The following is a 25,370-nucleotide window of genomic DNA, read 5'->3' as shown; positions in this document are numbered from 1 at the left end:
AACAATAATAGATGCCGCCAGAGGGGCAGGGGGGTTCCGCAGAATCAGGGTAGCAGAGAATCTTTCTCTGACAAACCCTTCCAGCACCCCTGAGGAGCTGCCTGACTGTCCACCTTCGGAGGCAGTCGGGGGAAGACTATCACTGTACCCAGAAGCCTGGCAAGACAAATGATCATATCCGAGGGCTACAGAATTCCCTTTATTCACACCCCACAACAGCCAAAAGGGCCCCTTCCAGACGTTCCACCCAGTCTGAGGGATCTAGCAGCACTAGAAATTTCAAAGCTGCTAAGAAAAAGGGCCATCCAGCCAGTCCCAGCAGACCAACAAGGATCCGGTATCTACTCCAAGTTCTTTTTGGTACCAAAAAAGACAGGGGACTGCAGACCTATTTTAGATCTCAGCAGGCTGAACAAGTCGGTTCAAAGAACGAGGTTCCAGATGGTCACGCTACAGTCCATTCTACCCTTTCTGGGTCAGGACAATTGGATGTCCTCTATAGACCTTCAGGATGCGTACTACCATATCAAGATGAACAGGCGCTCTAGAAGGTTTCTCCGCTTCCGGCTGGGAGCCAGTCACTACCAATTCAGAGCCCTGCCCTTTGGCCTCACCACAGCCCCCAGGGTGTTTACCAAATGCATGGCAGTGGTTGTGGCTCATCTGAGACGACAAGGATTCCAGGTGTTTCCATATTTAGATGACTGGCTCCTTACTGCCACCACCAGGCATCGACTACTCCAATCCAGAGATTACGCTGTACAAACATGCAACACGCTAGGTATCTGTATAAATTTCGAAAAGTCTGCATTGTCGCCTTGTCAGTCTATTACCTTCATAGGCGCCGTTTTAAACACAGTGGAGCTCTCAGCAAAACTACCCACACAAAGAGTTTCAGACATTTGCAACCATGTTCAGATCCTATTACAGGAGGCCAGAGTCCAAGCCAGATTTGTACTAAAAACACTTGGTCTCATGGCAGCAGCAATCACTTTACTCCCCCTAGCGCGTTTTCATATGCGGATCCTGCAGTGGATGCTATTTTCCCAGTGGTCCTTTCAGCAGCTCCTCATGTCACACACCATTCTAATCACTCAGTCATGCAAAAGACACCTTTCTTGGTCGACAGTCTCCCCTCAAGTACTCCAGGGCAGACCTGTGGTCCTTCCTCCTCCTGTTGCCACTGTGACAACGGATGCCTCCCTGATCAGGTGGTGGGGGGGACATTTTCGGGGCAGGACAGTCCAGGGCACATGGCAACACTTCGAATACCACTTGCACATAAATGTCTTGGAAATGAGAGCGGTACTTTTAGCGTTGCAGGCCCTTCAGGACTCTCTACCCACCGGGACTATTGCAATTCAAACAGACAATATGTCTGTAGTGTGGTACATCAACAAGCAGGACGGAACCAGATCCTACCCCCTATGTCGAGAAGCACTCAGACTTTGGCAATGAGCGATCTCTTCTCAATGGTTTCTGGTAGCAACACATATTTCCGGGAAGTCCAACGTCATAGCGGACAGACTGAGCAGAGCCATTCTCATGCCTCACGAGTGGTCTCTCAACCAGACAGTAGCGGAAAGAATTTTCAGAAAGTGGGGTCAGCCTTGCTGCGACCTTTTTGCAACACTTCTAAACAGTGCCCAGACTTCTTCACCCTCTTCCTTCTCCCAGGTCTACCCCCCAGAGACGCTCTAGTTCACGATTGGCCCCGGTGTCTTCTGTATGCATTCCCAAATTTGGTTTCCGTTCCTGCAACGCCATCTACTGGAGCAGCCCTGGTATCTGGACCCAGTGCCAGATCTTCTGACCCATCAACTGGGTGGGCTGCATCAGTCCCTTCGGTCTCTCAACCTCACAGCTTGGTTACTCCACTTCCAACCCTAGCCAGGCTTCCCCTTATCTCTCAACCAGTTTGCGATATCATCCTCGCTTCTCACAAGTCTACTACCAGAAAGACTTATGCTAGCAAATGGAAGCGTTTGTCTCGGCAGGGGAAAAACACGTGGACCCCTTTACGGCTCCTGTCCAGACAGTTCTAGAGTTTCTAGCAGAACTCTTTCGATTGGGCTCCTCCTCAGCTACCATCAGAGTTCAACTGGCAGCTATTGCAAATTTCCACGTTGGCTTGTCAGAGACCAGCATCATGTCCCACAAACTTTGCAAAGCATTTTTAAAAGGAACCCTTTTACTTAGGCCCCCGGTTAAGGACCCTCCCGCACCGTGGGACTTAAATTTGGTACTGTCTTCCTTAATTCTTCCTCCCTTTGAGCCAGCGGCTTCTTGTTCGTTGAAGTTGCTCTCGTGGAAAACACTCTCTTCTTAGTAGCCATCACCTCAGCAAGAAGGGTCTCGGAACTTCAAGCCCTTTGCGTTCGCCCTCCTTATCTTGTTTTTCACAAAGACAGAGTGTCACTTAGGACTAATCCGTCCTTTTTACCCAAAATAATCTCAAGAGAAAAATCTGAATCAGACCATACATCTTCCAGTCTTCTTCCCAAATTACGCCAATAGAGCTGAACGAAAGTTACATTGTTTGGATGTTCACCGTCAATTACGCTTCTACCTGGATAGAACTAAGCAGATGAGAAAATCAAACCAGCTCTTCCTGTCTTATGCGGAAGGGAAGCAAGGCCAACCAGTCTCTAAGGTAACTTTGTCCAGGTGGTTGTCCTGTCTTATCATGTTGGTCTATCAGATGAGGAACAGGGAACTTCCTACTAAGCCTAGAGCCCATTCAACCAGAGCTTTAGCTTCTTCAATAGCCTTTCAGGCAAGATTGCCGATGGATTCCATTTGCGCAGAGGCCACTTGGGCCTCTCCTCATACCTTCATTTGTCATTACAAGCTCGATAAGGCCTCCAGAAGTCGGGCTGATTTTGGTTCCATGGTACTCAAGAGTTTGTTCCATTGAGCCACCCAGGATTTAGGTGCTAGGGACGCTGTCCCATCCAGCAAGAATGAAGGCGAGATTGACAACTTAACATTGAGAAGTTATGTTCTTATCATAACGTTCCATGTTAGTTGTCTTCTTCCAGCCTTCTTTCTTGCGTTCCACCCTCCATCCCCCTAGCCTGGGAGATCTAGAGTACCTTGTGAGAATTATTGCCACCTCAGCTATTTCCCCAGCTAGCTCCCTTGCTTCCTCTTTTTTGCTAGCTCTTCTAGAGGAGTTATATATATATTGATATATATATATAGATATATCCTTCTCTTTTATGTATCTATGATTAGGTGGCTTATTCTCTGTTGTGGTGGGACATATATGTCTATAGTGTTAGCTATCAAATGAGATCTGGGTATATGACGCCTAGCATTATGGGACATAGCACAGCCTTGAGCCGGTAAAAATAGCTCTCAAGCTTTAGTATTAGGCCGAGTTGGAGCTGAGGTTCGGCTCCAAACCCATCCAGCAAGAAAGAAGGCGAGAAGAAGACAACTAACATGGAACGTTATGGTAAGAACATAACTTCTCATTCATTCAACTTGTAAGTATCCATGTCTATGGTTTACAACGTTTAAAATAGGTGGGGGGATGTGCCCCCCACACACCTTCTTACTATATATACTAACTCCAGGATCGCACTACAGTGGTAAACAGGACATATACCTTTCTACGAAATGAGTTTCAGTCAAATGAGTTTTCAGTGGTGAGCTTTCAGTGAATTGTGCTAACGCAGCTGAGTCTCAGTAAAATGCGCTTTCAACAAAATGAGTTTCAGTGAAATGAGTTTTCAATGAAATTATGTAGATCCATATATATATATATATATATATATATATATATATATATATATATATATATATACACACACACATATATGGCCTACTATCATATATTTATATATATATATATATATATATATATATATATATATGTAAGTCTACTATCAATAGTCCTCGACTAGTTTAGACCAGTTTACAGGCATTGCTGTATTCTGGGCTGTGGTGTAGTTCCTGTGTTGTCCATTACCTTACTTGGATAGAAGGAAGTTTCTTTGCTCACCAGTGGGAGTGGGGAGCCTTGAGCAGCCTACCTGTCTCTGTAGGAAGTGACCTCAGCACAAGAAGCTGTAGTAATTGGTTGTTTTGGACCATTTCTAGCTCTTTTGTAGTTCCCTGTTTAAAATCCGCCTCTGGGCATTTTTTTCTGGCTATACTGCTCAGACAAGATCCTCGTGGTCCTGCAGAGTGGTCCTAGCTACAGAGAACTCAGAAAAGCGACTACTTTCTGGATTTAAGTATCTTTGCTTTTTTTCACTTGGAATAGCTTCTGTAGCTTACCCTGAACTATCTTGAACTGTTTTTTAACTGTTTGCTGCATTATTTTAAAAACTGCATTTAAAGTTACTTTTTAGTCGAATTTGATCGAAAGTTTGTTTGTTTGTTTGTTTGTTTGTTTAATTTAACTGCTGAGGCTGCCCACTAAAGTGTGCTAGCCTGTGTAACTGATTTATCACTGTTTCTGCATTTTCTGTGTGTTTCTATCAAAAAAACAAAAAAATAATCCTTGTTTTCCCGCCTCTCCTCGACTAGTTTAGACCAGTTTACAGGCATTGCTGTATTCTGGGCTGTGGTGTAGTTCCTGTGTTGTCCATTACCTTACTTGGATAGAAGGAAGTTTCTTTGCTCACCAGTGGGAGTGGGGAGCCTTGAGCAGCCTACCTGTCCCTGTAGGAAGTGACCTCAGCACAAGAAGCTGTAGTAATTGGTTGTTTTGTTATTTCTAGCTCTTTTGTAGTTCCCTGTTTAAAATCTGCATTTGCACGGCTTTGCGCGGTTGTGCACATAGCGCAGCGCCAGTTAAACAAGGTTAAATTTCTTCTGGCTCCGCCAGGTCTGCTCTTCAAATTTTCCCTTAAGGAAGCTCTACTCTTAGTATAATCAGACTACTCACTATATTATAAGCCTAGCACTTGTTCTCAATACTTCTCTACTAAGTAAGCACTCTCGTACTAAGTAAAGCACTACATCTACTTACCACCCCTGTGAATATCCACTTCCCTTAAAGGTACAGCACTCCCTTATACTGTTCTAGCATGTCGAGTGGTAGATTACTGGCGTCCTCTCCAGTTCAGCTGGTCAGTCTGGGTATCTTGAGACAATGCTACAATTGTCTCATGTACACAGACAACCCTCTCCTCCTCCCAACCAACACAAATACATGTGAGAGATGCAACTATATAGCCAAACTTGAGGCTGAACTCTCTCAACTCAGGGCTGGCATGACCAGACAGGAGGAGATGGTAACCACACACAACAATCCCAGTCCCACATAGACCTACCACAACTGCAAACCAAACACATAAAAACACAAAGACATACTCGGAGGCTCTAATAAAAAACTTACCAAAACAACAGAGGCTCCCAAAGCAGACATCCAAAAATCCACCACCTCAAAACAAAACACATGCATCACATACTTCAATAAATCAGTGTGTCAACCAATCACAGCCCTTAAGGCCAAACACCTTGCCTGATACACTAGTAATAGGTGACTCTATAGTCAGACACACTGATGTCCCGCTGACCAGGCTGAACAAGGAGAGGGTGACTGTAAGCTGTCTATCGGGAGCTAGGATCCGCCACATAACACACGCACTCAAGTCACTCCAAAGCAAGTACAAATATGACTCCGTCATTGTCCATGCTGGCGTGAATGACCTGAGACGTACCTCCCTGGACTACATGAAAAGAGACATAGAGGAGCTCTCCGATTATGTAGCCCAGGCTGGTATGACCCTGACCCTGAGCAGCATCTTGCCCTCACCAAGAATGATACCACAATACAAAGACAAGATGATCAGCTTTAATAATTGGCTCAAGTACTGGTGTCATACTAAGGGGATCCAATGTCTGTCTGCCTGGGATGACATGCTGGACAAGCCACGCTGCTTCGCAAGGGATGGCTTACACCTGTCACCACTGGGCTTCCGGATATTGGCTAAGGCTCTTGCCACCCCCATAATGCCTTTTTTAGGCAAGGCTCAAAAGACAAACCCACCTCCTTAGAAAACAAAAATGGAAAAAAACTAAGGGTAATGCTGCTCAACGCCAGAAGTCTCAATCTCAAGATGCAGGCACTCTATGCACTCCTCAGCATGGAGAACATCGACGTCTGTGCAGTAACTGAAACCTGGTTCAAGGCTCCTGAGAGCACCCCAGCACTACCAGGCTATACCTCGTATCATGCTTTTCGGCCCCAAAACCCGGGCCGAACCACAAAGGGAGGGGGTGTGTCCATATTCATCAAGGACACCCACACCTCCAGGTTAGTAGCAACACATGAAGCATCAGAGACCATACAGGTGCAACTAACCATAGGCAAAACTGCTATACAACTGGTAGCATGTTACAGACCACCCTCCCAATCTCAGGAACCCCACTCAGCCTTCCCGAAGACATTGGCGGAGAGGATATGAATGTATCACAAAATACCATCATACTGGGAGACTTCAACTACCCAAACATAGATTGGGTACATTATTCTAGCCCTAATACCCTAGCCCAAAGGTTCCTGGAATTCATAAATTCAAATGCACTGGAACAACTAGTCACCTCTCCCACTAGGGGAGATAATATACTAGATCCGATCATCACAAACATGGGGACAAAATGCTCCGCACCGGAAGTATACCCCTCACTAGTGAGATCTGACCACAAACTAATCACCCTGGATATACATATCCCACCTCCATCCCCAGCACAAAAGACCACAGTGAAAAACTTCTCAAAAGCAGACTTCACTCTTCTTAAGACTGAGATGGTATCCTTTAAGCCCACTGTGCCAGTGGATACCACATCCCACAATGCCGAATCCTTCACAAATGCTTTCTATGGACATCTCCAAGAATGCATGGATCATGCAATCCCAAATAAATCCAAGTCCCTCTCCACCAAAGGCAAGCGTCCTGTCTGGTGGACCTCAGCCATTAACAAATTGTATAACAAAAGAAGGAAGCTACTGCACGTCAGAGCAAAATCCCATGAAGGGAAGACATCTATGATCAACATTAGCAGAAAACTACGTTCTCTCATAAAAACATTCAAGGCCAACTTTGAGAGAAAAATCGCTAAGGACACTAAAGATAACCACAAAGCCTTCTTCAGCTATGTTAGAAACCTGGGCGGAAACTCTCAGATATGCTCAGAGTTAGTTCACAACAACAAAAAATACACTGAACCCACAGATATTGCCAACATTCTGGCTAACAGGTTCAGTGCAAATTTCTCCCCTCCCTCACCCCCAAAAGAAGAAATACTTATCCCAGCTGAATGTAATCTCCTTGTCATCTCAGATGTCCAAGTGAGAACTGCCCTAAACAAAGCTAAAAACACAGCATCAATGGGACCTGACGGTATCCCGGGTTGCGTGTTATGTGAACTCAAGAGGAGCTAAACCCACACATAAAAATGCTATTTAACCTTAGCCTTACTTCGGGATATGTACCTGAACACTGGCGTACAGCAACAGTGGTCCCACTCCACAAAGGGGGTGCCTCTACAGACCCTGGGAACTACCGCCCCATAAGCTTAACCAGCCTGGTCTGCAAAGCTATGGAAAGAATCATTATGGAACTCATAAACAGAGACATAGGGGACCTACAGACACTTGACCCCACCCAGTTCGGCTTTGTAAAGGGCAGATCCTGCCTTTTGAACCTGGTTGACTTTTTCGAAACAGTCACTAGAGCCATTGATGAGGGCAAAGCAGTCCATACAGCCTACCTGGACTTGGCTAAGGCCTTCGACACAATACCCCACTCAGGCATCATAGATAAGCTCAACAGCTTAAACGTAAACCCTTATGTCACTAGATGGGTTGCAAACTGGCTAAAGGACAGAACCCATAAAGTTAAAATCGCTGGAGCAATGTCAGACTCAAAGCCAGTCACAAGTGATGTACCACAGGGATCTGTCCTGGGACCCCTCTTGTTCGGCATTTATTACTCAGATGTTAAAGCAAACATGGGAGGGTTGTGGCTGACAAAGTTCGCAGATGACTGCAAACTAGGCGCCATAGTCGATACACCAGCGGACACATACATCCTACAAAAAGGCCTCACAGAAACGGACAACTGGTGCCGGAGTCACGGCCTTAAACTAAATGCCAAAAAATGTATAGTCATCCCCTTTGGGAAAAACAAAGTACCTACAAATTATCACATAGACAGCAACCCACTGAGTACGGAAAAAGTAATCAGAGACCTAGGGACCCAAGTCGACAGCGACCTCTCATTTGACACCCACGTTGCCAAAGTGGTTAGAAAAACATTCTACCTTGCACACCTCATCATGAAGGGATTCACATCCAGATCCAAGGATGTCATTGTACCCCTATACTCCTCCCTCATCAGACCCATGATTGAGTACAATGCCCCATTTGGTATGTACCTCACCCGGCATTTGCAACAGCTGGAGAGACCACAAAAGTACCTCACCAAGAGAATCAAGGGTCTCCAACATATGTCTTATTCTGCCAGACTAAAGAAACTTCAGCTCTATTCAGTAGCATACCGCCTGCTCAGAGGTGATCTCTGCCTGACGTACAAGGCCATGTCCAATCAGGATCTGATGGACATGCTCCACCTTAAAAAATCCAAATCCATCAGGACCACGAGAGCTAAAGACTTAAACCTCGGCACAAGTATGAACAGGACATGCTGGAGGGATAGATTCATAACCCAGAGGCTTCCCATGCTTTGGAACAAGATCCCAGTTTGTATTAGGCAGAGCCCCTCACTGACTCTCTTCAAGAGAAATCTTGATGAGCGGATGGGAGATCGTAAGTTTACCCCAGGGGTCACATCTGTGTCACTGCTAGACAGGGGCACAGTAAACATTCTATTATATAAGGGGACCTTCATTGTGTCACTACTATACAGAGGCACAGTAGTCTAAATTTATTCTGTACATTTTTTGTACCATTTCATGGGGTGGCAAAAGCCACATCACTATGGCTAGGCTTACAAATGCCTCAGGGCTGATAGCCTAGTACTATACTATGAAACTATGAAACTATGAATATGTTGAAAGTCAGAATAATTTTCTGACCCACATATCGAAAGTTAACCTCAAAATTTAAAATATAGAACAAGTTAAAATGCCAAATCAGCTGATTCTATATTGTTTTCGAAAACATTGCCTGATGTTAGCCATAGGAGTTCACTTTACGTGACCTCCTATACCTAACATCATGTTTTTGCAAGCCCCTTCACCCCTGCTAACTATATATTCCAACTCCGAGATCGCACTACAGTGAGGAGAGGGATGAATTTCCCTAACTGCACTGTACCGTGATCTCTGTACAATTCTTCGAATGTTTATATTAGTGAATGCCCACCGTATTCGCTAATATAAACTTTTGAACATTGAGATGTTCACCCATATGTACACAAACACACACACAGGCATATTATGCTCAAACTAGGATATTTTTTTATCTAATCACAAAATATCTAAAAACAAATCAAACACATTTCAATAAGTCATGTATCCTCTAAAACATATGTAGCAAACACGTCTCCAAAAGTTTTTTGCAAGATGCCAAACCCCCTGGACCACCCAGCTGGGGGAGTTGTCCCCTTACTTAAATAAGTAACTTCACTGCTGCACAACCTCATAGAAAAGAGAAAACATCACACAATGTGGACATTGGGGTACAACATGTGGGTGAGGTTTAGCAAGGTACGAATCATGCACTAGACTAATCTGCCTTGCAATCCCCGCCATTCTAATATCCTGAACCAACCATATGAGCATTAATTTTCTATAGCCTAGTACATTTTTCTATTAAATGTGATCAGATTAAATATGCTCTATATTAAATGTGTTTCAGATATAATTTTTGGATTATTTTGCGATTAGATAAAATGTGCCTTTGATCAAATGTTCCACACTCATGACATGTCACTGCATATGCGCCTAGGAATAAAGTGCAGTTGCAAAAGTTACACTTAACCATAACAGTAGATATTCAAATTTTTCACTACTGCCGTAGGCTCTGGGTTGTAGCATACCAAGAATACACCACTCAGCCAGCTTCCCAAAGCTCTAACCCTCTCCCACACAATCACTCTTGCTGCTTATAGGTTAATCCCTTTTAGATGGAAGCATAAAAGCAGTTGGAAAATATTTTTCTGGGAGAACAATATGATTATAGGTAAATGCTTTTGCTTGCACTTAATTTGTTTAGTTTTTATGCTACTTTACAGGGCAGCTAATGTATTTAGTTATATCTTTTGTCAGGGATTTTTTATGTGCTGCTTGGGTTACTTTGTTGTGAGGTAAATTTAGTTGGACTGGAAAGGCTGTGTGCTCTTAAATGACAGCTAAATCCTAGAAAGCAATCCCTAGACAGACAGTAACAGCAACTGAAATACTTGTGTTACTGTGACATACCTCTGTTTACCACAAAAAGACAGTAAAACACTAAAAAAACATTCAAAATATAATTTATATGTGTGGAAGAGTTCCCCAGCAGGGGTCTTGTCTGTAAGACTGGAAGCCTTGGCTGACTACTGGAGCAGATGAGTCTCAACAGATCCATCTGCAAGAGACAGCAAAAAAAGTACTAAAGATTTATAGACACTCTGGTTGCTTTGATACAGCCTTCCAAAAGGAAGTAGCCTATACGCTGCCAGAGTGGCTGTGTGGAAGGGGGTTAGAGCTTTGGGAAGTTGGCTGAGTGTTGCATCCTTGACAAGATACAACCCACAAGCTCTTGCAGCACTGAGATTGATGAACATTCTTGATACATGCAAATAAAAACAAAAAGTTAAAAAGTTAAAAACATATTTTTTAAAGGGGGAAAGTCCGCCTCCAACCCTCATGGTTGGGGGGGGGGGGCTGTATCCCCAGACGGTGCTATTTTTTTCTAATTCTGAGATTGCACAGTACCGGGAAAAGGGCATATTCCTCAATACTGATCATGAAGTGATCTTGCACACCTGTAAACCATCTGTTTAGTTAACCAAATTGTGTCACCTACACAGATGAGGACTTTAAAGAAGGTCAACTAAACTGCTAGCTCCATATAAGAGTGTGTGTGTGTGTGTGTGTGTGTGTGTGTGTGTGTGTGTGTGTGTGTGTGTGTACATGACTACGATAATTTGTTTTATACTCAAATAAATTAACTTAAAAGATCAAGCAAAACTGATCTTCACAACATAGGGCAAGCTTCCCTGTACTCCCCATACCTCCTTCTAATTATATACATACACACACACACTATAGATATATATATGGGTGTAGAACTATTGAACAAAAGTTCAATAGTCCGAAACCACATCTACTGAACACACTTTAGCGAAAGTGCTTTTTATCGAGAAAGCACTTTTGCTAAACTCCGTCAAAAAAGTAGAAAAAAACCCACAACTAATGTTTACGCAGGGGGCAAGCCCCCCTGCACCCCCCACTCCCCCCCTACTTTTATATTCTCACTCCGAGATCACACTACAGTGGGGAAAAGGGAATATTCTCTTATCCCCACTGTACTACAATCTCAGCAACAGCCATTCCCCCACGATTTCCCTTACTTTTCAGCATACCTCCATGAAAGTGCTTTTTCAGTGAAAAGCACTTTCGCGAAAGTATGCCCCGCCATTTCAGTTTCGGTGAAACAGCCGTTCGGGAAACAGTAAGAGACCTATATATATATATATATATATATATATATATATATATATATATATATATATATACATATATATATACATACATACATACACATATGGATTTGTATCACTTCATTGAAAGACCATTTCACTGACACTCATTTCAACGATACCAAATCACCTAACGTTTCACCAACATGTAATTTCACCGAAAACTCATTTCACTAAGAAGTAGTGCTCTAAGGAAAGTAAAAGGTATATGTCCTTTTGCCCACTGTAGTGCGATCCTGGTGTCAGTATATATAGTTGGGGGTGAGGGGCATAGCCCCCCACATTGGGGTTGTGTGGGTGGCGTAGCCCCCCACCTAGTTGGGTTTTACCAAATAATGTAAAATCAAACCAGACAACAGAAAACCAAATTAAGTTGGGGGCTATGCCCCCCACACCTCCCCTAACTATATATACTAACACCAGGATCGCACTTCAGTGGGGAAAAGGACATATACATTTGACTTCCCTTAGAGTATTACTTGTCAGTGAAATGAGTTTTAGGTGAAATGAACTTTAGGTGATTTGGTCTCAGTGAAATGAGTGTCAGTAAAATGGTCTTTCAATGAAGTGATATGAACACACACACACACACACACACACACACACACACACACACACACACACACACACACGTATATAAACTTCAAGATCACTCTAAGGTGAGGAAAGGGCAAATTTCCCACACCCCACTGTTCATGATATCACACAGAAAAAAGCTGGCAATGTATGATCAGCTGATTTTTGATCAGCTGTACCGACATTTTATCTGTATGAAGAACTCTCAATTCGACCACCTAAATGGCACTCATATGTGTGTGTGTGTGTATGTGTGTAAACAGCACAGCAGCACCATCACTCTGTTTCTCTCTCTCTCTCTCACACACACACACACACACACACACACACACACACACACACACACACACACATTTGTGCAATTCAAAACATCCAGTTGTCATTTTTATCACTACCACCATGACGCTGCTGAGTTCCACTTATAGGTTCATAGGTTCATAGGTTCATACTAGGCTATCTGCCCAAGGGCATTTATAAGCCTAGCCCATAGTTATGTGTGGCTTTCGCCACCCCTTTAGTTTGAATAAAAACTATGCCTATCATTTTGCTGTGCCTCTGTCAAGCAGCAAGAAGTAATCCCTGGGGGTATCTGCAAATCTCCCATCCATTTGTCAAAGATTCCTCTTGAACAAGACAAGAGGTGCTCTGCCTCACATGCACCCGGGATTTTTCCACAGCATAGTCAGCCCTCCTGGGTGACTGTCTCTATTCTCCAGCTATTTATAACTATTTATAAGTCAAGTCAAGGGTTTAAGTCTCCTTGGTTCTGAGTTCTGAGGGATTTCTATTTTTGAAATATTCAATAAATCAAAAATTTAGTTTTTGGCATGGCCTTATATACAGGGCACAGGTCACCTCGAATAGCTAGCGGTATGAGCTGAGTTTCAGCAGTTAAGACATATTTAAGACATATTTTTTGAGACCCTTTATTTTTTTTTTTTTATCCTTTTGGTGTGAAAGTCCCTGAGATCCAATCAAGCTATTCCGGGCATCTACATCCTTCTAATCATAGGTATAATAGTGGTAATTATCCTAGTACTATCTAGATGTCCTTGACCCTTGATGATCAGATATCTGATAGTGGTTTGAAGTGGGTGATATAGGTGGTTTGTAAAAACGGTTACTACTAAAAAATATCAGTGTCAAACTGACTTTTCTTGTTTTCTGTGTCTGGGTGGATTGCCTCTTATTGCTAGTAGCAGGGGTTTTTCCCAAAGCCCAAAGTGCATATTTTTGGTAGCTTTTTTAACTTCCAGCTTCTTTCAGCCAGTTATCCCAGGCTTTGGGCTCAGGCCATTCTGTGAGCACCATCAGACCAGTTCTCCTGTTCGGTGTGTTTGCATTTGCTGTCACATGATGTGTTAACCGACTATCTCCTGTTGTGTGCAGTCATCTGCAAACTTTCAGACTTTACCACCCAGACTGGTCCTGTGGTACTTCAGAAAATCACAGGCTGTGAGTGACATGACTCCAGCAACTCTGACCCCTGTGGGTGGGTCTTTACCCTTTAGTCTGACATGGTCCATTCTGGGCTTTGGCAACCTTCTTGTCATGTTCACTGTTTTCTAGATTATTGTGAGTGTGGGCCTTGTGGTTCAAGGTGTAGGCTTCCAGTTGAGCCTTCTTCAATGACCTTGGTGGTGAGTATTCAATGCCCAACCCAGGGCCAAGTCATCTGCTTTGAGTTTGACAAAGCCAAACTGAGTTGGAGTCCAAGTCCAACCAAGTTTAAGTCCAATAGCAAGTTTTTGGAGCTCTCTCTGCTTATGTTCCTCTCAAAGGCTTAGTTGTTCAATGGGCTTGTAATTTCCAGGGTTTGTGGATCCACCGCCCAGGGGATCCAGGCTGCAGTGGGGCTCAATGTGTGGGCGGGCCAGGGTTGAAGTGGGACCGCAGTCAAGAAGTGGGACCACAGTGCAGGCACGCTCCTGGTGAGGCATTGAAGCACAACAGGTCAACACTATCCGTTAGGGACCCCTTCCTTTCTGTTCTGTCTAGGGTTTGGTTCAGGATGCAATCCCAGGCCATGGAACAACACCCATTGGGGCTGTGGGGGCTGTTATTTGGATGCTGTTCTTTGCCTTAGGAACAATGGACACCCCCTCCTTTCTTAGTGTTGTCGTGGTTTTGGGGCGGGCATGATATCGATGTTCTCCATATTGAGAAGGGCCTCGAAAGTGCATCTTGCAGACATCAATCTGGGTCATTAATGTACTAAGAATCAGTGCCAAAGGACATAATTTGAAGCTCATGTATGATGCAAATTAAAAGTATGCAGGAATGAGTAATAAGGACAGTGCAGTTAGAATACCTCTGAATTGTGCTGCTCATTTGGTATATTATGCTAGAAGTAATGGTCCACAATGCACACAGCCATCCCTTTTGTGTTACACTGTGCAGTCCTCCTTCAAACTAGCCTGTGTGCAAGCGGGTCCCTATCAGATTATCCAAGTTTCAAAACATCGAACATCATGCAGCCGAGAGTTTGAACGTTTTGAATGGAGATTGCCGTACGGGTGGCCAGAGTGGTGCAGCGGTTAGCGTTGTTGCCTCACAGCAAGAGGTTCTCTGGTTCTATCCTCGGCTGGGGCGCCTTGTGTGTGGAGTCTGCATGTCCTCCCTGTGGTCGCGTGGGTTTCCTCCGGGTGCTCCGGTTTCCTCCCACATCCCAAAGACATGCTGTAGGTGGATTGGACACACTAAAATTGACCCTAGGTGTGAGTGCGTATGTGTGTGTGTGCCTTCTGTTGAAGGTTGGGCATGGGGCTGGCAACTCGACACTGTAAAACTCCACTGCCAATCCTGAGCAGACAGATGATCTGCTGTGGCGACCCCTAACCGGGAAAAACCGAAAGAAGAAGAAGAAGAATGGAGATTGCCATACAGAGCGGAATGGAAAATTTACAGTTTTCCTCACTGTAGTGCAACCTCGGGGTTGGTAAATTTAATTAGCAGGGAGTGTGGGGGGTGCAGGGGGGCTTGCCTCCCCCCTGCAAAAACATAAAAAAAATGTATTTTTTTTTTATTTTCAAAGTTTCAAAACTTTGATCATATGGTCTCGGCCATACAATGTTCAAAGTTTTGAAACTTCGATAATCTGATAGGAACCTGTGACTGTGTGCAAGCAACCAATACAGAACTGTGGGGTGTACCCTTGCAACCCTGTCGTACACAATCACCGTATCCTCACTGTATAATTCCAAGACGGTGCACTGTACTACATGGCACAGTACCCTCAACACACACTTTGGAGAACACTATGCAGTAGTCATACAAGGGGATGCATAGTACTCACCTTCTGTACACTCAACATATCTTTAGTACAAACTATGTAGTATTTATATAAAAGAGTTCACATTGCTGCACTGCCATATATCATCAGTAGATATGTTTTACAGGTTTCATTTTTTGGTAACAGGCAAGCAATATAGGTATAAAGAAAACTTGGAAGTAACATCTGTTTTTGTACTTGCCTGGATCCATCTCAACTGACAAGTGGTAATTGGGAATGCCAACCCAGGCTTATATGAAACAGCTAATGAACAACTCATAACCACAGTACTGCTAAATACTGTTCAGAGCTTGAAACACCTTCTCATGGTGCAATCTGCTCTTTGTGACATGGTGGGTTCACAGCTGCACAGCTTTGCATCCTTTCTTTTTTTCCAGTTTATGTTAACCAAGTTAGCACACTAGGAAAAACGTGCCTGTTTTCAGGTCTGACCTGGTAGTGATGTCTGGTTAAGTGATTTTTTTACAAGCTACAAGTGGAAAGATGGAAACTGAAGTAATTAAGACCATGACATGTCAACCACCTCCTTGGATGCCACCTATACTTATTATGTGTGGAAGCAGAAAACTACATTGCTGGGCAACAGTAGAACTTCCTATCTAAATGTTTTTTGTACCAAATGCACGAGGGTATACAGCCTATACTGTTGTGTGCCTCTAAGATGATGCAACCTCATACAGGACACTACCTGCACCTATTAAATGTAGGATAAAACAGCATAAACTGCTGTGCACCCCTAAGACTGCACACTCCATCTTTACAGACATTACATGTATGAACTATTGTATGTTCCCTAACGTGACAATCACGGAACCAGGATGCTACTCTTGTTTACTACATGTGGGGGACACAGTGTGCACTGATGTGTACTCACTATAATATATAAACCCTCAAAAGGAATCATGCAGAGTCCACAGATGTAAGACTAACCCCATCCCTGAATGCATCTCCCACCTTGTAGGACACACTGCTGGTCTGACCTGTATCCTGCCACACCAACCTTCTATATAAAATGGCAATTCATTTTTACAACACAGTGCATTTCAGAATCATCAATTTGTCAGCCATGTGAACAAGACCCATTCATGACAGTCTTTGTGTGGTACACAGAGGGCATCTCTTTATTGGGCTCTTTTTCTTTGATTTAATTTACTAAGTACTTTTTACTACATATCCTTTTCAAGTCAATCTGCAAATAAAAAGTGCCACATATATTTTGCTTTGCATCCTGATGTACCAGAGACGTCAACTTATACCAAGCAGCAAAGTCGGCAGCATGCAAGGTAAAGTGGAAGAGGTACATGAGGGATAGAGTTAATTGGGAAAGGTATTGTACAGTTTCAAAAAGTCAAAACAGTTGCTTTCTTAGTGGAGTCATGGTCTTCAAAGTGAATACCTTGGATATATGGAAAGGTTAGCACTACAATGACTCATTTTTATTTCCTTCTCTATGGAATGGAAGGAAAACAATTAGACTAGAGCAACACATATTAGCATATTCAAGATCTGCATTACTAACAGACATGTAAATTCATAATAAACTACTGAAAATCACTCACTGTCCATTCTCTTGCAGCTTCAACCAGTATGATTCCCAATCCACACATTGGATCCAACACATTTGCATTGGCCTGTGGAGAAAAAAAAATAATATATGAACTCAGCTCATCTGTACTGAGGGATTAAAAGCATTTACATTACTATGTGTTTCTGTAATACTTAGCTGTACATGGATGAAACAGGAAAAAATTTGAAGTTATTTGAAACAACAACTTGCTGTTTTAAGTAGGGGCTTGTTAGATTAGTACCAGAATTGAAGATTTTGTGGCCATATAAAAATGTAACCACCTAGTTTTTTTAATTTTAACAGAATATTTTACATACATAACTCTACTTAATGTGCCTTGAGCTGGAGGTCCTAGAAATGAAAAACTTTATCATGCCTAAATAACTTCAAGAAAGGGCTCCAGATGTGAGCCACAGAGTTAGTTTTTCATTGTTCTGCAGCTGGAAAAAATCTCAGCACCCATGTTTTCTGGAGCCACATCCTTTGATGCACACAATCATCCCCTGTACTTAAATTAATGGACATACTCAGAGATCTCAGTCCCACCAGAAGACTTACTTGAAATAAAATAAATGAGTCAAAGAGATTTACTGTTTCACAAATCTTCATTAAATTCCTTATTCTACAAGCACGCACACACAGACATTGATTCCCAAAGTTCAATCTCACTCAGATGAGGAAAACAGGCTACAGATAGCGGTCCTTGTAGCAGAACAGCTTTTAATGCTTTAGACTTGAGGCTGACAGGCTCTTGGTATGTCTGTCTAGTCACTAACCTCCCTTTCCTTACTGCAGCAAGTGAGCTGAGAGAATGGTTTACTTGTGGTGGTCTCTCTGTGTCACGAGGAAGAGCCAGAGATGTTGATGTACATAAAGACAGTGTAGTATTCATTCGGCCCAGAATGTGTGTAGAGTGGCTTAAAGAGACTTCAGAGAGAGATAAGAGGAAATGAGCATCAGTCTTCAGGACAACTTTGTCCTGATGGAAACTAAGTGAGGCTCATTACACATAAAAGATTGAAACTAAAATCTTTCTAGCAGAGGTGATGACTTTCAAAACTACTTAACTAACCATTCTTCAGCAACAGTTTGGTTCTACTTAAGGTTATGGGGTGTAGAGAAGTCTGAAATGTGCTCCATGATCATGAAATAACTAAGGTTCAGTTCACACAGGTGTCAGTGGTATGGAAAGATCACATGAAAGATGTCAGAGACAGCAGTGAATACCACTCTGCCCAAATGAAGAATCTCATCCGCTTATAATAAGTCTGATGACTGAAAGGCTTTACAGTAGCCTCTACATTTTCTACACATCACTGAAACACGTTTCTGCACTGAAAACAGCAAAAGCAGGTCAAGACTGAAACTTAATCGTGAGAAGAGCCATGATAGATACGTTACAGAAACAACACTGCAACATATCCTGAGGACTAAACAGGGGTAAGCACCCCCAGTACTCCTCATATGGGGAGGCAAATCACTGCAACATAAACAAAGTTATACAGCAGGGGACAATCATCCTGAACCTATCTGGTATACCTCAAACATTAATAATCTAACTCCAGGGCTACAAGGAAAACTAGATGTTCCCTTTTTCATCTAACGTTGTGCAATTTCAAGTTAGAATATTAAAGTGGAAGTGTGGAAGGGGTAGTCATCTATTTGTTTTCTGCCATACTCATCCATTACATAAAACTGATACAACATCCTCCGTGTAAAATATCAGTTTCATGTAGTTTATATAGTGCAATTGGCTTCAACGGATCCAGTAGAATGGACAGAATATTCAGATGTTATTTCTTTTCTGTGTATATGTGTATATCTGAAACTCCCTACACCCTATCCATGGGGAGACTTCACACACCCTTTTCTAATATAACTAATAATAACATCACAAAATTGTCAGGCTATGTTACAATACAATGCAAATGGATGTTATTTTGGTTGGCTGGTCCTGGACAATTGTTTTTTTAGATCTTTGCAGGCATTAAGCAATCTGCATGCATGGTGCCTATTCTTCACATAAGTTTCCAATGGTGGCATCCCGCTTTACCTTTTATCCAATGTTAACCCAGAACCAATGTTCCATCATTTGAACTTCAGATACGGTTATCAAATTTCCTTGTTATCTGTTATTTATTGTATAGTCTAAAAGGTCAGCAAACAAGATCTGACGTATGGTAGGGGACTAGTGCATGATGGATAAGAGAGGAGCTCAAGAGTTTTCAGTGTTCCACAAGATGGAAAAGCAGCTGAACTGGATCTGACAGTCAGATCCAAACCCATTTGTTGAGGAAGAATGGCAGTGGACAACACAAATGAAACATTATGGTGAGTACAAAAAAAGAAGTTATGCACTCACCATAATGTTCCATGTGTGTTGTCCATCATTGCCTTCATTCTTACTAGGATGGGTTCGGATCCAATCCTCGGATCCGACTCGGCCTTTATAACCAAGCTCGAGGTCTTCTACCAGCTCGTGGCTAAACCCTATCCCAGCATGGACCAGGAAACATCACCAGATCTTGTTTACAGTAATAACACTAGTAGTATCAAAAAATCACAATTTAAATATCTCAGAGTACAGTTAAAACGGCCAGAGAATAATGATATCCAATTTTAACAACTCGGTCTTCTAGGAGTAAAAATGGCTGGGGAATGGAGGATGGGCTGTAAGAATGAAGACGAAGATGGACAACACACATGGAAAGTTATGGTGAGTACTTAACATCTTTATGTGCTGTTGTCCTGTCTCACCTTCATTCTTACTAGGATGGAACAGCATCCCTAGCACCATCTTTCTTGGGTGGCTCAAGGGAGAATAGTCTTCAGAATCGTGGAACCAAAAGAGGCCCTGTCCCTGGAGGCCAAATTGACTTTGTAATGAGTGGTAAAGGTATGTGGTGTTGCCCAGGTTGCTGCAGCACAAATGGTATTGATTGGTAGCCTAGCCAGAAAGGCTGAAGAACTTGCAATGGCTCTTGTATAACTCTTTGGGGGAAGATCTCTGTTTTGAGGTTTATAGATGAATGTTATGCAATCTGAAAACCATTTTGAAAGTGTCACCTTAGAAACTAAATTATCTCCTTTTCAGATTCAAAGAAAGGTAAAGAGATACTCAGATTTTCTGAAGTTCTTAGTTCTGTGTAAATAGAAGCATAACTGTCTATGCACATCCAGCTGATGTAACATGTATTCTGCCTTATTCTCGTAATTCTGATAAGACTGGCAGCTCTATAGATTGATTCAAGTTTGACTTTGAACATACTTTTGGCTAAAAGGAAGGGTTTATTCATAGGGATACCCTGTCTCTACGGAAAAGCAAATAGGGGGGCTTTATTGACAAGGCCTGTAGCTCTGACACCCTCCTAGCAGAGGTAATCGCTATTAAGAGAATAGTTTTCCATGTCAAAAACTGAGTTTGCAAGATGATGCTGGCTCAAAAGGGGGAAAATTAGACGAGATAGGATGAAATTAAGTCCCATGGTGTTGGGGGTTCTCTGACAGGTGGTCATAGTAACAAAGTACCTTTCAGAAACGTCTTGCATAGCCTATGAGACATACCGTTGAGGCCAGATTCACCAATATGAAAATTAGATATCGTGCTAGTTGAACTAATAGTAAATGTAGCTGCACCATCATTGAATAACTCTGCTAAGAATTCTAGACTGGAATTGACTGGGGCAGTAAAGAGATTGATGTGGTTACAAGAGGCCCATAATGAGAATCTTCCATTTGCTTCTATATATCTTTCTTGTCGAAGACTTATGAGAAGAAATTAGAATGTGTTTTACTGATGAAGAAAGATTAGGAAACCTGGCTCTGGCTGGAATCGCAGCAGCCAAGTTGTCAATTTGAGGGTGTGAAGGGAAGGATGGAGCGCTCCTGATACAGGAGTCAAAAGGTCTGGAACGGGATCCAGAATCCAAGGCTCCTCCCAAAGATGAGGCCATAGGAAGGAGAACCAGATTTGACGAGGCCAGTATGGGTTGATGCGTAGCAAGTCCCTTCCCAGGCAATTGGCTTTCTGGAGAACCTTGGGTATTAATGGAAAGGGAGAAAAGGCATAGAGGAGACCCGAGGGCTGATCGTGAACCAGTGCATCCCTTGGTGACTCCCCAGGAGGGGGGATAAGGGCAAATTAGCTGCTGCATTTGGCATTCATGGATGTCATCAAAAGGTCGCAGCAAGGCTGTCCCCATTTGCAGAAAATCTTTTCTGCTACCTTCTGTTTTAGGGACCACTTGTGAGGCGACAGAATCGCTCTGCTGAGTCTGTCCGCTATCAAGTTGGATTTCCCTGGGATGTGGGTTGCTATCAGAAAACGTTGGGAAGAAGTCGCCCACTGCCATACTCTCAGGGCCTCTCGACAAAGGGGGTAGGATCTAGTTTTTCCTTGTTTGTTCATATACCATACAACTGACATGTTGTCTTTCTGAACTGCAATAATTCCCGGTGGAAGAGAGTCCTAGAATGCTTGCAACGCTATAAGCACTGCTCTCATCTTTGGACATTGATGTGCAAATGGGCCTTGTGATCCTGCCACATGCCTTGGATTGTCTTTCTCAGATAATGCCCCCCCCCCCCCCAAGCTGAGAGGCATCAGTGGTCACTGTGGCCAAAGGTTGGGGAAGTACAAATGGTCGACCCAGCGTTACCTGGGTGGAGTAAAGCCACCAACGAAGGTCTTTTTTGCAAGTCTCTATTCTCATGTGTAGACGTGCTAAGGGGATCAGAGTTACTGCTGCTGCCATGGTCCCCAAGGCTTTTAGGACTAATCTTGCTGGAACTTTTTTCTTTGAGAGGAGATTTAATACCTGACGTCGTACGACTTGAACTCTTTCTGGAGGAAGTCTGGCCATCATGTTTGTTGAGTCCAGTTCTGCTCCTACAAATACGACATGCTGAAAAGGCAGAAAGGCAGATTTCTCGTAGCTTATTGTAATGCTAGGTGACAGCAGAGCTGCAAGGTGGTGTCTCTTGCTTTTATTAGTAGATGAGCAGTGGTGGCGGTTAGGAGCCAGTCATCTAAGTATGGAAACACCCAGAATCCCTGGCGTCTCAAGTGAGCCACTACTACTGCCATACATTTGGTGAACACTCTGCGGGCTGTAGTGAGACAAAAGGGAAGAGCTTGAAACTGGTAGTGACTGGCTCCGAAAGCTCAGGTGTCTCCTGGATCGCTTGCCCATTATTATGTGGTAGTACACATCCTGGAGGTCTATCGAGCACATCCGATTGTCTTCTCCCAGAAAAGGGAGTACAGACGGCAGTGTTTCCATCCAGAACTTGGACTTTCTTACTGCTTTGTTTAGATTGCTAAGATCCAGATTTGGTCTCCAGTCCCGTTTTCTTCGGAACTAAAAAGAATCTTGAGTAAGTTCCGGATCCTAATTGGCCTGCGGGGACTGTTTGGATGACTCTTTTGTCTAGCAACTTTTGCATTTCTAATGTTGCCTGTTCCGTTTGACTGGGTGGAATGTCTGGGAACTTTTTCATGTTTGGGATGGGGAAGGAAAAGAGAAAGAAGCAACCTTTGGATATGATGCTTTGCACCCATGTGTCTTTTGTTATTTTTGCCAGGCCTCTGGGTACAAAGATAAGCAACCCCTGACTGCCTCGAGATGTACAGGTGGACCTCCTTTCAGGAGCACTGGAAGGGCTTACCAAAGAATGATTCTCTGTCACCCTGATTCTGCGGACCCACTCTGCCTCGTGGATGGCATCTTCCATTACTACTTCTCCCTCTGCCCCATGGGGTAAGTTTCACCATGTGTGTTCTGGAAAGCTGAGACTTTCAAAATCATATTTTTCCACTTCCCTTTTGACCTTTGGGATATGGTCTAGTAGGTAGGGAAAAAAAGGGAATCTCACAGCAGACAGAGTCTTTACTTCTTGCTCACACCTGGTTAGTGTGCCGTTGACTTTGGGCCCAAACAGACATGAGACATCGGATGGGGCATTCACAAAGGAAGATTTAAAGGGTTCCAGAAAATCACACAAGCGCATCTAAGAATGTCTCCTTAGGGAAATTCCTGAACCCGTTGCCCTACTCGCTCCATCCATTGCATATAAAACCAGTCTCATGGAGGAGTTGACTACTGAATTTAAGGTAAAGAGCTGAGAGGAAACCTTACTGGAAACCCCTTCAGCTACTTAACCTTGGACAGTATCTCCTAACTCTTTCAGGAGGTCTCTCTGTAATCTAGTAAAATGGGTTAGGTAGTTCAGAGATCTAATGGCAAAAGTCGGTGAAGAAAAAATGTGCTTTCCATATCTGTCCACCATATCAGACTCTTTGGTGGATGAATAGAAGAAAATGTCTCTGAGAGTTCCTTCTTGGTGGCTGCCGCCACCATCATAGCATCTACTGGGACCCCTTTAGTTAGAAAAGTTTTGTCTACTGGGGATGTAATAAACTTATTTGGCCTCCTAGGAACAGGTTTCACTGAATCTGGGAGTCCCATACCTTCCGAGAAACTAAATCCATGAGTTCGGCAAAAGGTGGACACCCCAAGTGGAGGAAGGGAGTGATCCGAAGGCCTTCAGGTATACGGACTCTTCTGCATTTGGGTTAGTGGACTTCCAGCCACCTCTCTGCTTAAGTATTTCTAGGATGCCTCCAAAGGAGACATCATCAGAAGGCAACCATGGGGACTCTTCAGCTTCATTGAGGTCGTATTAGATGTGATGGACTCCTCTGCGGAGTCTAAATCTTTCCTCTTACATAACCTCTTCTGAGGGACCTCCTCAGATGGGTATTCTGGAGAGGTTTCAGAAGAGCGGGGGGTACCCTGTGGGGCATCCTGAGGCCTAGGATCCCTGCGGCCCTGTGGAAGAGAGGATATAGAGGCAGATACCGATGTGTTTGGGAGAAGAACATCTGTAGATGACTGTGGAACTGTCTGTGGAGACAGAATTCTCCTCATCACCTCAAAAGCCCCCTACCTGTGATCTGAGGAAATCCCTGGAATCAAGGATGATGGGCCCGAGGCTGAGGTGGAAACCGAGCTCATCCGAGCCAACGTCCTGAGAGGCAAAGCTGGGTCCGACAACTGTCCGATCTAACTCAGCTCCCCGGACCTGACAGGAGAGCGTCGGCCCCTAGACTCCGTGAATTCTGAAGGACCCGGGGACATCTGAGCAATGGTCAGATCTTAAGATCCTGAAATAGGTCTCGGATCCAAAGTTTCCACTATTATCAGCTCCAAACATTCCAGTTCTGAAGTTCAATGTCAGATCGGAGGAGGAATCGCCTCAGAATGGGGGGATGCAGTAGAATCCGAAGCCCTTGGGGTCAGATCCGATACTAACTCGGCCAGTGCTGGTGTCTTTAACAGCCTCTGTACCACTCATACTGCTCCAAGATTGGGGACAGGCTCCAAATCTCAAATTCCAATGGCATTGAAACAAATGGCACCGCAGCAGTAGATTTTTCGGGTCTGATGGACTTAGGATCCGGTGTTGACATCTTGTTTTTTTTCATATATATATATATATATATATATATATATATATATATGCACATCTAAGAATTTAAGGATTAAAGGAGGGCAAAGCCTTCTAACTTAAATGGGTTATGCCTGTGAAACAGAAGGAAAAGAGAAAGCTCTATAACTTAAACGGGCTAAGATGTCTGTCAGAAAAAGGGATTTTGAGTAGACAGGAATCAAAGAAAGAGCCCTCTAACTTAAACAGGCTATAGAAAAAATTAAGGAAGAAGCCATGAGAGGGATAATACGGCCTAACGGAAGACGAAGGCCAACCAGCAGAAAGAACAGGTAATATAGGCAGATGTATACTGTGAAACACAACCACTACTATAACAAATAAGCAAGTTTGAAACAGTAAAATGGTATTTTAAAGTTATACTTAGAGCTAGCAGAACGAGCAACCAATCTTGTTTAATGGCAAACAAGATCTGTGGAGGTTTCCTGGTGCATGCTGGGATAGGGTTTAGCCACAAATTGGTAGAAGACCCGAGCTTGGTTATAAAAGCCGAGTCGGATCTGTGGATCAGATCCGAACCCATCCTAGTAAGGATGAAGGCGAGATACGACAGCAACACACCTTTTTTTTCACAGTTGAAATTTAAGATAAGTGGCAAACTTTATTTAGCAAGGAAATTAGACTGATTCATGCAAAAATTTTTGAGGAATTTAAGCATTATTGGTGAATCTTCATAACCGATTTTCCCTTTAGCATCTTCTAATCTTTCCAGAAATCAAAATGGCAGGGGGATTAGAGGGTGGGAAAGTTGAAGAAT

At 43.3% G+C, this 25,370-nt stretch overlaps 1 protein-coding gene across 1 annotated transcript in view; it reads right to left on the bottom strand.

Annotated features, from left to right (window-relative positions):
* The window catches only part of THUMPD2 (THUMP domain containing 2), an 898,882-nt gene that overhangs the window by 450,394 nt on the left and 423,118 nt on the right, over positions 1-25,370 (bottom strand). The window contains exon 8 of the mRNA XM_044060164.1: positions 17,097-17,168. Within this exon, the coding sequence (XP_043916099.1) occupies positions 17,097-17,168 (72 nt within the window). The remainder of the gene's footprint in view (positions 1-17,096; positions 17,169-25,370) is intronic.

Source organism: Protopterus annectens, chromosome 1.part2 (genome assembly GCF_019279795.1).
Source record: "Protopterus annectens isolate FY-2018-M chromosome 1.part2, PAN1.0, whole genome shotgun sequence".
NCBI lineage: Eukaryota > Metazoa > Chordata > Ceratodontiformes > Protopteridae > Protopterus > Protopterus annectens.
The sequence above is the reverse complement of the archived record's forward strand: the minus strand, read 5'-3'. Positions and strand labels throughout refer to the sequence as shown.